The sequence below is a fragment of the Spermophilus citellus genome, assembly GCF_964194105.1.
Source record: "Spermophilus citellus genome assembly, chromosome: 5".
In the NCBI taxonomy this organism is placed as follows: domain Eukaryota; kingdom Metazoa; phylum Chordata; class Mammalia; order Rodentia; family Sciuridae; genus Spermophilus; species Spermophilus citellus.
In genome coordinates this window covers 113,086,962-113,100,912 of record NC_138186.1, presented here as the reverse complement: position 1 = coordinate 113,100,912, position 13,951 = coordinate 113,086,962, and the positions used below count along the sequence as shown (strand labels likewise).

The 13,951-nt window shown below is 36.9% G+C and overlaps 1 protein-coding gene across 4 annotated transcripts in view; it reads left to right on the top strand.

The window, feature by feature from the left end:
* The window catches only part of POPDC1 (popeye domain cAMP effector 1), a 35,145-nt gene that overhangs the window by 5,462 nt on the left and 15,732 nt on the right, over window positions 1–13,951 (top strand). For all 4 annotated transcript variants that reach the window (XM_081293783.1, XM_081293780.1, XM_081293782.1 and 1 more), the window contains 5 exons: window positions 1,122–1,246; window positions 3,988–4,175; window positions 4,897–5,005; window positions 11,889–12,056; window positions 12,943–13,084. In XM_081293783.1, coding sequence (XP_081149909.1) covers window positions 1,122–1,246; window positions 3,988–4,175; window positions 4,897–5,005; window positions 11,889–12,056; window positions 12,943–13,084 — 732 coding nt within the window. The remainder of the gene's footprint in view (window positions 1–1,121; window positions 1,247–3,987; window positions 4,176–4,896; window positions 5,006–11,888; window positions 12,057–12,942; window positions 13,085–13,951) is intronic.

Here is a 13,951-nt window from a genome sequence, read left to right as displayed (position 1 = left end):
CAATACTTTATAAAGAGATAAGTGAAGACACAGACAGTAAAGTGATAGGCTTTATTCAGATGCTCTAAAAAATGAAGTTAAGAATTGATGAAGTTAAAAATTACAAATAAATGACTTTTTAATGTCTAAGCTTAGCTTTTGTGTGCACATATTGATATATTTGTTTCTTAGTGATCATTTCATATTAGATTTAAAATATTCACTCTCCCACCATAAAATTGAAAGAAACTGAGGATATTTTATATAAGAAACAAGAATTGATGAGAAAAAGTGGGAAGATTCCAGCAGTTGAATAGATAATTGCTGAGGTAAATTCAGATGACTAAAACATTTTGTAAAACACTTGGGTTCCCCAGTAATCACAAAAATACAAAATAAAGTATTTAATTCCTCACTATTAAGAATTTTCAAATTTTATAATATTAACAACTTGATACTGACATTCCCAACTAGTAGGTTCATTCCCTAGATTCACCTTCCACTAATTAATGACAAGCATGAAGTTGTCTACTAATTAATCACAACTTTATACTGGCTGGCATTCCCAACTAGTAGGTTTATAAATTTGTACAAATGTTTTGAAAAACAGTTCTGCAGTACTATCCAAAGCTAAGCAGTTCATTCCTAATCACAAATAAAAGATATGGTTTTATATATAAAGTTGCTTTTGCTACTTATCAAAAATTATAACCCCCAAAATATCTGTCAGTAGGGAAATGGTTAAATAAATTGTGTTTTAATCAGTTACAGCCATTAAAAACTACACATACAAAGAGTTTTTAAAGATGGGAAATCATTATTATAAGTTTTAAAAATAGGTTTTAAAATTGTCTGCTCAAAAAAAAAATTATCTGTACCATAGGTTTTCCATCAGGTAAAACTACATGAAAGTTTTAAGGCAGTATTAAATATCAGCAGTGATTTTCTTTAAGTTGTAGAATTATGAACTTTGTCCCCTTTTAACAAATATTTTTTTTAGTAGAAAACCCAAAGGAAACTTAATGCAATATTCAGTATAAATACTTCTAAAATGTGTTCGTTTATATAGAGAAGGTAAATTTGTCAAGCCACTTGCAGAAGTCATTCTAGATATCTAACATGATAACTTTGTTGTTCAACAGGTTGCACTCTTTATATCGTCTGGGCCACTCTCTACCGATGTGCCTTGGATATAATGATCTGGAACTCTGTGTTCTTGGGCATCAACATTTTGCATCTTTCATATCTTTTATACAAGAAAAGACCGGTAATTACTAAAATTATCTAAAAGGAAATATTTTAAAGATAAAAGCCTTTAAAAGTACTTTCATTCAGACTTGAAAGTGAACATCTAACACATTTATTCCCTTTAATATCATTTCTCTGAAGATTAGACTTTCTGTTTATATATTGCCTGAAAGTAAAACATTCTAGAACTGTGAAATTTGTCCTACAAATGAGTTTTTAAAACTTTTTAAATCATTAAAACATGAAAAAACATGAATAATATTCTCTTTTTTTAAATCTATTACTTGATTATATCTTTATCTATTGGTACTCAAATGTCACTTGGGAATATCTTTGCCTATTTCTAAAATGGCTAACTAATAGCCATTAGTGATAATTTCATATTAGATCTAAAATATTTATGGCAACTTCCATAAATCTACTAATGATTTCCTGAGTTTATACTCTTTTAAAAATTTTTTTTAGTATTTATTTTTTAGTTGTAGTTGAACACAATACCTTTATTTTATTTATTTATTTTTATGTGGTGCTGAGGATCGAACCCAGGACCTTGCATGTGCAAGGCAAACGTTGGACCACTGAGCCACAACCCCAGCCCCATGAGTTTATACTATTTTCTTAGTGTAATGGTTATGTATTTTTTCATATGTCCAAATTGTTCATTTTGGGTGAATAGTTGCCAAAACACCCCTATTTAACTGTTTATTTTCAATTCTGATTTATCTTGTGTTTCCTTGGTCATACCCAGAACAAAAATAGAATAGGAAAACAGCAGGGCTCCTAGAAACTACTTGAGGATGATTCCTGACTGTCCTAAGCACAAACATTTAGTGAAGGATGTAGCGCTTGCTCTGATCTTATGTCCAAGTTCAGACCTGCTCGTAGAGAGCTGCTAGGAAACACAGTGACTTACAGGAAGCCACAATTTGAATGATACATTAGATGTATACAGTAGGCATTCCACTTTGTAACCTCCTCAAACATAGTAACTCAGTTTGTTACTTTACTGTATTACTCAGTTTTCTCTAGGTCATGCTGGCCAATAAGCAACCTGAAAATCTCAGTGATATATAATAGCTATGGGCTTTTTTCCTCATTCATCTAATGTGTTGACTCGCAGTGGTGTGCAGCTGTGATTCTGTCTCATTATCATATTCATTTCAGGGTCTCTTAAGGAGCAGGTTCTGTTTGGGCCATGCATTTTCATGGCAGAGGCAGAGGTTCAAGAAAATGAAAAAGAAAATACCCATTGTTTCTTAGAATGTTTGCTCAGAAGAGACACATGTCACTTCTGCTCATATTTCATTAGCCAAAGCAAATGACATGGCCAAGCTTGACAATGGGTGGGTGCAGTAAGGGCAAGTATAATCCTTTTACAGGGGTTGGGAACAATAATATAATCTAACACACTTAACTGTTGTAGCTTGTTTCTATCAAGCATGATTGGCACACAGTAGGTGCTTGGAAAAAACTTGATGAGTGGATGCTTTCAAAGAGGAGCAGAATTAAGAGGGCTTCGTAAAGAAATCTGGGACTTGTAGGATAAGCAGAATATGAGTATGTGCCACTAGACTTCAGATCTGACTGTGCCATATTGGAGAATGTGCATGCTAGAAGAAAGATGTGTGCAAATAGTCTTAGATGCTCATTACTAGAGCTCTGGAGTTGGGGGAGGTAAGTGATTGTAAAATGAGGATAACAGTTCCTGGATACCAGAATATTTTGGAACCCCAAAATACAAGGTTCAGGAGTTGCTGATGTGATTGAAGCGCCAAAAAGGTAAAGTACTTCACATCTGTGCTTTGGTTTCTTCTTGGGCTATCGGCCTATATTCTGAAAAATATAAATTCTGGTTCTTCATCAAAATGAAACAGAGGACAAGTAAGATCACTACAAATGTTGGAGCAATGACAGGTTGGAGCAGCTCTTGTGATCTGGTCTGTAAGCTTACAAGTACATCTGCCAGAGCTTTAACTGGGACAGAGTTCATTCACAGAGCAGTGCAGCTTTCCATCCACCCAATTAGTGTGGCTTCCAGAGACATTGCTGGGCCCAGAGATGGGCCTGGGAGAATCTGAAAACAGGCGATTAAGCTGTTTTGCTTTTCTCTTCCTCCAGTAGCCAGCCTTATTCACCGGTGGGCTTTCTCCATTCTGCAGAGTTCATTTTAGTTTAGGATGAGATCAGTGCACTGAAACTGAAACCCTTTTTTCCCCTTCAGTTTGCTCATGAAGACATAAATGTGAAGCAGTGATTGCAGTTGTAGATGTTTATTTTCCTATATTGATACATTAAGTAATCATTACATGGTGATTAGATGCTTAGAGTATCTGACTATTATTTTTGTCAATTTGTTTTCACATTGATTCTTATTTTTATATAATGTATTTTCTTGCTATAATATTTAAAAGTTAATGTAATTTCTTTTGGTGTAGAATGTTCTGGGGTTGGGAAGGTGCATGTCCTGACAATATTCAGAACCTTAACAGCTGCATCAGGGTCCATAAAAAGAGGTGTGATCAATACTGTCAGTCTTCCCCCTTGTGCTCTCAGAGTTGTGTTTACTGCAAAAGTGCTGTTTTAGCACATAAAGTATAAACTCGCATCACTACTTACTCTCTAAGACTCCATTGACCTACATGCAGAAGAGTGATGGTGTTTACTACAGATTTGTTTATTTTCCAACCACATTTAGACAACAGAAGTGAGTGTTTAGGGGTTGTTGCTTTAGTGCAGCATCTGGTCATTGCTCCATTTCAGGTCAAGATTGAAAGGGAACTCACTGGCATCTACCGTCGATTATTTGAACCACTCCATGTGCCTCCAGATTTGTTCAGAAGATTGACTGGACAGTTTTGCATGATCCAAACCTTGAAAAAGGGCCAGACGTATGCCGCAGAGGATAAAACCTCAGTTGATGACCGTCTGAGTATTCTCCTGAAAGGAAAGTAAGTGCTATATGGAAGCAGGAATTCTTAGCTTGCCTTGAAATCTTTCCATAGCCCTTGGCAAGGAAAGGAGTAGAAGGACATATTGCCAACTAATGCAGGAAGCAGTCTCAGAGTATGGTGTTGATGCAGTTTTGTTTTACAAGTCAACTCTGGCACTCAGTGGAGCACCATGTTAAGGCTAGGTAGACTTTACTACTCTGAATCTTGTAGATGTCAAAGTTTTCAATTGCAGACATTTTTAACTATTTTCAAATTTTGTTAAGTTAATGAGTCAAAGTCAAAATAGGTTTAAATTTGGCTCTAACATTTAAAAAGCTTATATCTGCAATAGAGGTGATTTGCTTATTTTTGAATATCACAAAAATATATCTTCCAGGGATGTCAGTCTTCTGGGGAAAGAGCCAGTGTGTGTTGTACAGGTGTAATTATTAATAGCATCCCTTTCCTCTTAAAAGTCTCCCAGTTTGAGTAACAAATTACAGTCACTCCAGCCATAAGTGCAATGATAACCTGTTTAATAGTGAAAGCTAGTTTTTTTTTCCTTCCATTATTTTTTAAATGATGGTGTGCCTCAACAAGAGCTTTTAATCATGTCTATCATCTGTGGAATCTTTAAAACTTTTGCACAAAATATAATCCTATAAGTGTATGGTAATTTGAAGGGTTGTCATGTTATTTTGTGAAATATATGTATATTAACATTGATTTCTGTTATCAGAATGAAGGTCTCCTATCGAGGACATTTTCTGCATAACATTTACCCCTGTGCCTTTATAGATTCTCCTGAATTTAGATCAACTCAGATGCACAAAGGTGAAAAATTCCAGGTATGTTTGGCATGGTTTTTAAAAAGATAAACACTAATTCATATATCATCAAAATCTAATAAACATTAATAGAAAGGTGACCATGATTTATTTTTTTTAAAAAAAGAGATAATCACATAGCATATATAGTATTATCCCATCTTTTTTTTAAAAAAAAAAAAGGTTTAAAATATTGTGTGTATATGTACAAATAGAGGGCTAAAAAGATATCCAGTGTTAGCCATGGTGTTAACACTGTTGTTTCTGTGTTGTGAGTTTACTTGCTTTTTAAGTATTTTTCCTTTTTGCTTATTGACTTTCTATAGTTTTCCTATAGAAAATATTTTTATTATAGGAAAATGTCAGTTGTAGATAATCAGTGTTCCTGAAGCATGTAATTGATTATTTTATTAGGGAAAAATGGAAAATCAGTTTTGCCCTAGAGAATTTATTTTGTTGATACTTGTGGAAAAAAAAAAACAACTAATCACTACCCTTTTATACTCAGTGAATATGTTTAAAGGCAAAGAATAAAATCCTTCACAGTAGCAATAATTTGAACATGACCTGTTCAGTGTCATTCCTTCTGTGTGTATGTGTGTTTCATTGCTCCCTTTCATGACCCTTTGTTCTAATTTGTTTCTGTAAGTGCCCAGCCCTCCTATTGTATTTTTTGTTGGTAGAAAAATAACCAAGAACATGGTTGAGGATGTCCTTTAGTTTCAGCCTCAGGAAAAACAGAAGTAAGAAATACCCTGAGAATAGGATTGCTTATGAACAAGATGATACAAATATTCAGGTGGGAAATGGAATTGAAGGGCATGTTCCCAGCTAAGGGAGAAGAAATGGCAGTATTTCTTGAGGGCAAGATCTTAAAGTCTTGTTTTGAGATGCCACAGAGTGAAGATAAAAGAGGAAATTTGGAGTTATATACTTTAGTTTATTTCATTTACAATGACTTCAGCCCTTCCCTACTCCCATCTGGCCTAAGTAATCACACAGCTTGTTAAATTTAGGTGCATGTACTAGGAGGTCTCATTTAAGTTCCCCAACTGTGTGTGTCAGTGTTCCCATGCTAACTCCACTTAAGATACAGAAAGAAAATGCTGGTTTTTATCCTAGCCCCTATCACTCTTGTTATTGTGGAGGTCAGCTGTGGCCTGAGATTTATGTTCTTATTCTATCTTTAATCACCACCATCTGCATACTGGAGGAAGGCCACTTCTTTCTCCTCTCCTTTCCTCTGTCCTCCTTATAGCTGCTTTTTTCAAAGCACAATATTTATCTCCTGCATCTGTTTTTGTATATAGTTGCAGGTGGTTTTATGAGATAACCCAGGCTCATCCTGAGGAGACTGGGATTGAGGACTAAACTTTTGTTTCCAGAAGCAAGTGGTGCCTGAGAGGCCAGGCATACAAATATTATCACCATTTTTTCCACTGGATTTCAAATTATAAGTAAGTTTAAAAGAAAGAAAAAGAAAAAGAAAACTCATTATTTCTACTTATAGCTCTAATTTTCTTTCTTCTTGGGGACTAGGGTTGGATTTTGGTAGTTGAGAATTTTTCCTGATAACTAATGTGGAGATTCTAAGAACATGACCAAAATTGAGATATAGTAGCTTGAGGAAAGACACTGATTTGTCCTTGGCTAATCCCAGTCAGCTTTTCTCTACATAGAACCTGGGTGGCATTTCATGATTGGCCAGTGGGTGAAAATTACTCTAGTATCAACCAGCCTATGACTGTACAGTCAGAGCCAACTCCATCAGGGTAAGCTCTGGGAGAGATGGCGCTTTGATTGTTTATAAATGTTCCTGTTGACAGATACTCAAGAGTAAGAATTAACTGGTACACATTTGTGTAGGAATACTCTGTATATGGCCTCTTACTGAAGCAAGTTTACAAATGGAAAATACTATGTGCTTCCAGGGTCAACTTCTTACTTCCTGTGCCAATCACAGAGGACACTTGAAGTGGTCACTGGTCAAACTTCTTTCCCCATATGCTTTTTACCTCTAAACTTATCTCCTTCCCTAACTCTATTTAGGGAGTTTTCTAAAAAGGAGCTTCAGGGGCTGGGGCTGTTTCTCAGTGGTTAGCGCACTTGCCTGGCATGTGTGAGGCCCTGGGTTCGATCCTCAGCACCACATAAAAATAAATAAATAAAGTTATTGTGTCCAACTACAACTAAAAAAAATAGACATTTTTATTAAAAAAGGAGCTTCATCCTTTGAATTTTTATATCTTTAAATTCATTCTGTGGCCAGAGTGCTGATGAATTATATAATAGGACAAAAAGAAGAAAAGAAAAGGCAAGTCCCTAAGCAGCACAGAGTATTGCTCAAGTAAATGTGTAGTAATTATAATGACAATACACATGGTGATAGGGGTGAAGAAACAGACTCTGAACTTGCAATTCATTCTCCCTAGGTACTGGTAGGTATATACAGATCAAAGCTGCCACTTAAATTTGTTGATAGAATCTTGAGTATCACAGCCATGTATCGGTGGTACATGCCCGTAATCCCAGCAGCTCAGGAGGTTGCAGCAAGAGGATCGTGAGTTCAAAGCCAGCCTCAGCAACTTAGCAAGGTGCTAAGCAACTCAGTGAGACCCTGTCTCTAAATAAAATGCAAAATAGGACTGGGGATGTGCCTCGGTGGTAGAGTATCCCTGGGTTCAATCCCCAGACCAAAAATAATGATGATAATAATAATAATAATAATAATAAGAAGAAGAAGAAGAAGAAGAATCATCATCATCTTGAGTATCATCCTTACACCTTAAATGGTGTTTTGTGTTTGGTTTCTTTTTCTTCATGCAGTTGTCTTATCCGAAATGAGCATTCCCATTTGCACATTTTTCTTTGCATTCTATCTCATACTTTTGCCTTCCCATAGCCAGTAGCATGTCCTGGTGCTGAAAAGCCTGGAAATCAATTTCATTCACCTAAAGAGAAGAGGAAGGTCTTGGAGGCATAGGTGAATGTGTATATGTGAAACAAATGAATTGTGAAATAAGTTAATGCTAAGTTTTAATTGGTATTTAAAGAAAAGAGTATCTTAATACTAAGTAGATATTTCAGTGACACTAATAATTTGCCAGTTTTAACTCTGCTGTATTTTACTGCCCATGAGAACTCAATGAGCATCAGTTGAATAGAACAATTCTAGGATGTTTTCATTTTCCTGGTATGTAAAATGCTGTATGATGCATTAAAAAAGTAATAAATTCTTCCCTTAGGACAGTTGAGTAATCCTTTCAGACAGCTCTTTCTCTTCTTCTTTTCAGACAGCTCTTTCTGATATTAGCTCATTCCGCAAGTCTCCCAGATGCCCTCTTTCCCCCGCAGGATAGAGTCCACTATCTTTTCTTTATGGCAGGTGTAGAACTGGTTTGGAATCTAAAGTCAGGGACTCATCCAGTCAGTGCCTTGAAATAATCAGGGCAAACCCAGTTGCAAACAGTCTACTTCTCCATCTGAAAGATTTTTTGTGTCTTGCCTTGCTGTGTTTCTTGCTTTTATTGCTTTGCTTTTATTTCTTCAGTAAAATTCTTCACAAGAATTCAGACATGGTACTGCTGAAGTACCCTAATAAGAAGTAAATTTATTTTATGGAAGCTTTAAAAATTCTTATGTTGCTTTATTTGAATTTTTTCATTAAAATACACTTGACCGTTGTGACAGGAAATCATTAAATTTAACTATCTATTTGGCAGAAGTGAAACATTAGCTATCAAGCAAAATAGCCTCCGTGAATGCACTAGCCACTGGTCCCAAATACTATAGGTATAGTTTGTTATATGCATGCTGTTATTAAATATTCAATAATAATTTAAACAGGTATAAAGTAATTTTCAACTGTAAGTTAATAGATGGATTTGCTAGACAAATTATTGTGTCATGATAAAAAGTATCATGCCTCAGAGGAGACTTGAGGTAATTCACATGGTTGAAGAAAAATTAAATACATTACATGTATTGTCCAAGTCAAATTTCTACTCCTGGATGATTTCCAACTTCTCCTGTAACTCTTTGCCCCACTGCAGGTGAATTGTATTTTCCAGAGTCTCAGATGACATCTGCATAATGAAAGGACCTTAGGTCCCCTTACTCACTCTTCAGTGCTTATGTGTGTGGCTGTGCCACCATGAGTACCCAGTGCTCACTTTTCCGTTATTTCTACCATTAAACATTTGCCTTTCATTTACTTATCCACCCCCTACTCTTTCTGGGAATTTTCTATGGCTGGACCTTATACTTCTCTTCTAATAAGTCTTTTCATATTTTAGTCATACTACTTTATTATCAGCTTCCTTCATTAGAACACGGAAATAGTGGTCCTGTGTTTAGCTGTTCTTTATATGAAGGGCTCTTGATGCACTGTACAGCCAAACTTGTGGTCACTTAGCTGAATTACTAGTATGTGATTGTCTATGACCATGGGATGCATTGAATTGGATTTGGCCTGATAGGGAAATGTCTGGGCTAGCAATGAAAAGTACTCACACCACCCCCTAACTAACATGTGTTCATGAGTAAGTTTTTTGGTCTTTCTCATTTAGCATCTGACAAATGAGAAATATTGCCTGCCTTATTTTAAAGGCAATGTTAAGGATACACTTACATGATAGATGTAAAGGCATCTTAAGTGTTTAAAAGAACAATACATATATAAAATAAGTGACATTATATTCAACTATCATCCCCTGGTTACTCTCTACCACTTTCCCATGTTCTATATTTGTCAGACACTTACTGTCACCTGAGGTTGTCATATTTCTTCATTTATGATCAGCCTTCTTCACTAGAACATAAGCTTCATGGAGCAAGGATCTTATCTTGTTTACTTTGCAACTTCTGTGTAAGTCTGTATTAGTGAATTGAAAGAATGAATGGAATTTAGTGTTTTATGGAGTTTTATAGCTGCTGGTTAATTTATTAAATTCAAACATGTTTGGTTTTGGAGACACTGACTTTTTCTTTTAATATTTCCTTTTAGTTGTTGATGAACCTTTATTTTATTTATTTATATGTGGTGCTGAGAATCAAACCCAGTACCTTGCACATGCTAGGCAGGTGCTCTACCACTGAGCCACAACCCCAGCCCCAACACTGACTTTTAACATTAAAAAAAAAAATCTGAACTTTCTTTTTTTCAGGAACATTTACCCATTTTTTAAAATAGCTGAACCCTCTAATTTGCTAAAGATTGCAGATTTCAGCCTATTGGTGTAAAGGAGAGAAGCTGTGTTGCCGCAGTCTGGCTGGGCACAGAATCACGAGCCACTCAAGCAGGAACAAAACTTTATTTTTGAAAATGCCGCCAATACCCCGTACACGTCCGGGCCGGTCCACCCACGCGGTGGTGTTCTACTGGAACCCCAGAACAACTTCCTGCCCCGGAATTCCCTCCTACTGTACTTCCCCAACCAATGGGAACTCTCCAGGAGTCCCGAACAGCAGGAGTCCAATATCCATATGAATGCAAATCTTAACATAATCATATCATCTCAATGGCTAGCTGGCATCACCTTACAACCAAACGTGCCATGCATCATATTACTTGGCTGTGGCTCTTAGCACTGTGTTTTTCATTTTTTCTCTTGGTACACTTAAATACACTCTTAGCCATCTGAAATGTGTATAATTTTTGTGCCTTATGAAGGGGGGAAATTTTCTTTGAAAATATTTGCTCTGAGGCTCAGATAAGACTTCATGCCAGTTTACAAACCTTTATTATTCTCATACTGGGGCAGGCATTGGGTTTAATGTGGAGGATGTAAAAATGGTTTTTGCCTTCAACAGTATCTGCATTCATCTGTTAATTCCTTTATATAATAATCATGCATGAGAACCACTGTGTGTCAGAAGCTTGGCATTCAGACCTGAAGACACAGGATCCCTGCCATCAGTGTGCTTAGGAGACACAGATGTGTTAACAGATAAGTTTGGAGGTAGTGGCATGAGTGACATATGAAGAGGAGTACTCAGTGCTGGAAGAGGACCTGCATGGGAGAGTGGCTTATAGACACTGAGCTGTGAGAAGGTGACCCTCACTCTGGAGAAAGGATTTATTCCAGGGATTCTTGAATTCTGGGTGATGCATCTACAGTGTCCCCCCACTTCTTGTGCATCATACTTAGCAGAAAGGGTATGGCTTCACAGTCTGAGCAAATCGAGGCATCTCTGTGTGTATCCCCAGTGGGCTACCATGGAGCTAGCCTTGAAAGGCCAAGGATGCTCACCAGCTGTACTCATTGGTAACAGCCTAGGGCCTTAAAGTTTCTCAGTCTCAAGTGTGTATTTGTTGGGTCAGCTTGGCAGAAGGTCTTTTTCTGCACTGTGCCTGACAAATCTTACCTCATTTCATTTGTTTGAAGCTCTGTTCTTAAAGCTCATTATCTTCAACAGGATATAAAGAAATATTCACCTGTAAATGACAGATCCATTGTAATATCAGTCTAGCACACTCTACGGCAACATGTTGACAGGGGCCATTCTTCTGTCCCCAGACCTCACAAAACAAAACAACAGAACTCAAGAGATTTGCTTCTGTTTAGTCTGCTGAATGGAACTCAGGGGCACTCGACCACTTTAACTACCCAGCCACATCCTCAGCCCTGTTTTGTATTTTATTTAGAGATAGGGTCTCACTGAGTTGCTTAGTGCCTTGCCATTGCTGAGGCTAGCTTTGAACTTGAGATTACCCTGACTCAGCCTCCAATGCAAAATGTTTTGAAACCTAATTTTATACATGATTATAGAAACTTGGAATATAAATAATATGACAGAATCATTGCTATGATAATATCTGCTAAATGTACTCTTCCCTTCGTCCAAATTACTAGAGTCATAATTCATATTGGTAGATGTGTTTTTTCCTTTGTGTCTTTGGCAGGTCACCATTATTGCAGATGATAACTGCAGATTTTTATGCTGGTCAAGAGAAAGATTAACTTACTTTCTGGAATCAGAGCCTTTCCTGTATGAGATATTTAGATATCTTATAGGAAAAGACATTACAAATAAGCTGTATTCATTGAATGATCCCACCATAAATGATAAAGTAAGTGCTTTTCTGATTTTTTTTCTTAAATAAATATGTAGGGTGGGGTATTATTCACTTTACCCCATGTTTTCCCGAATTTTTATTAAGTAGTCTATCCTAAGTGCAAAGGGATACTTGTAAAGGAGAGATCCTTCAGCAAATTGTTTCTTAAGAGCAAGGAAGTATTTCACAATTATTTAATTTGAATCACTTAGTGAGGAGTCTATAACTGTCAGGGACCAGAATTTATGGGTATCAGGTACTGTCCTCTCTAAGAGTCTTTTAAACAAGGACTCGGGTTAGAGGGGGCCCGGGGTGGTGTGGCAGTGGGAGGCAGCAGACAGGGAAGGGCTGACAGACAAGGCCCCAAGTGCAGGAGGTTGGCATTTTTAGCCCTGGTGTCTTCTAGTCTTGCACATCTTCCTGGCCACTCCATCTCCCGGGAATCCCACAGGTAACAGGAGAGTGTAAACTTGCAAAGCTGCAAAGATCAACAGTTTGCAATTTGATCATAATCTCCCACATTTGTTTAGAAGGAAATTGAACTTATTACAGAAGAGAACTTGCAAAACACTGTTTCTGTGATGAAACGTACCGTTCTCCAAGAACATAGACTATGGCATGTGTCTCTTAACTCATCTAGTCTAGGCTATTTATCACATTAAGTTTGAACTTATTATTTCAAATTAGTAAATAGGCTATTGAGTATATTAAATTTTTATAATGTGTTTATAATAACAGCTAATAATAAAAATCATAGCTCACATTTATAGGGCACTAAATGTGTCCCAGGTCCTTTTTTCTTTTTGCACTAACTTATTTCAAGGAAAAGTACATGCTGCTTACAGGGAATAGGTGATTCAAGTTCCATAAACCTCTGAAATATTAAAACTTTGCTTTGTAGAAGGCCAAAAAGTTAGAGCACCAGCTCAGCCTTTGCGCACAGATCTCCATGCTGGAAATGAGGAACAGCATAGCCAGCTCTAGCGACGGGGAAGACGGTTTACACCAGTTTCTGCGGGGCTCCTCCAGCTTGTCTTCTCTTCGTAAGTTACCTCGAAACATAATACTCCAGGGTGCTGATCGACGTTCACAGGAAGAGGCAATTGACAACTTTAGTCAGAAAAATAACTGTGCAAGCAACTATTTAGAAACCGAAAGGTAGCAATGAAAGCACCAAATCTTCCTTAGCTTTTTCTCCCTTTACTTTGTGTCAGCTACAGTCCAACTTTAGAACACTTATTGCTGTTTCAGAAATCATTCACTTGTTCTGTCAAATACTTAAATACTGGTTCACTGGAATGGTGTAACAGTTCAAGTGGTCTGGTGGATATATGACTTTGTTGTTCTCATGATTTTGGAGTGGAAGCTGGACCCAGCAATGTGTTAAAAATGGTAGAAGCTGGGTGGAGTGGCACAGGCCTGTAATCCCAGCAGCTTGGGAGGCTGAGGCAGGAGGATCATGAGTTCAAAACCAGCCTCAGCAAAAGTGAGGTACTAAGCAACTTAGTGAGACCCTGTCTCTAAATAAAATACAATATAGGGCTGGGGATGTGGCCAAGTGCCCTTGAGTTCAATCCCTAGTACTCCCCTGCACCCCCCAAAAAAGATAGGAAAACTATTGCTGAATGTTTTACTTCTACTGATCATCTCACCCTGAGCACTGAGATTTAAAAAGTTATGGGGTAATGGGATATTCCTGAAGGTGAAAATCATTCAACAACCTGTGAGTTACCTCATTCACCTACTTACCGAGAGGTAAATTTTCCAATACTCATTTATAGTTTAGATTGCTTTATATCATTTTAAGTAACACTAACAACACAGATGTTGAAAAATTATAAGGAAAATGAGAGGAACTAAATTATTTTAATAATTTGGTGCTTAAAATTTAAGAATTATTCTGAGAGCAA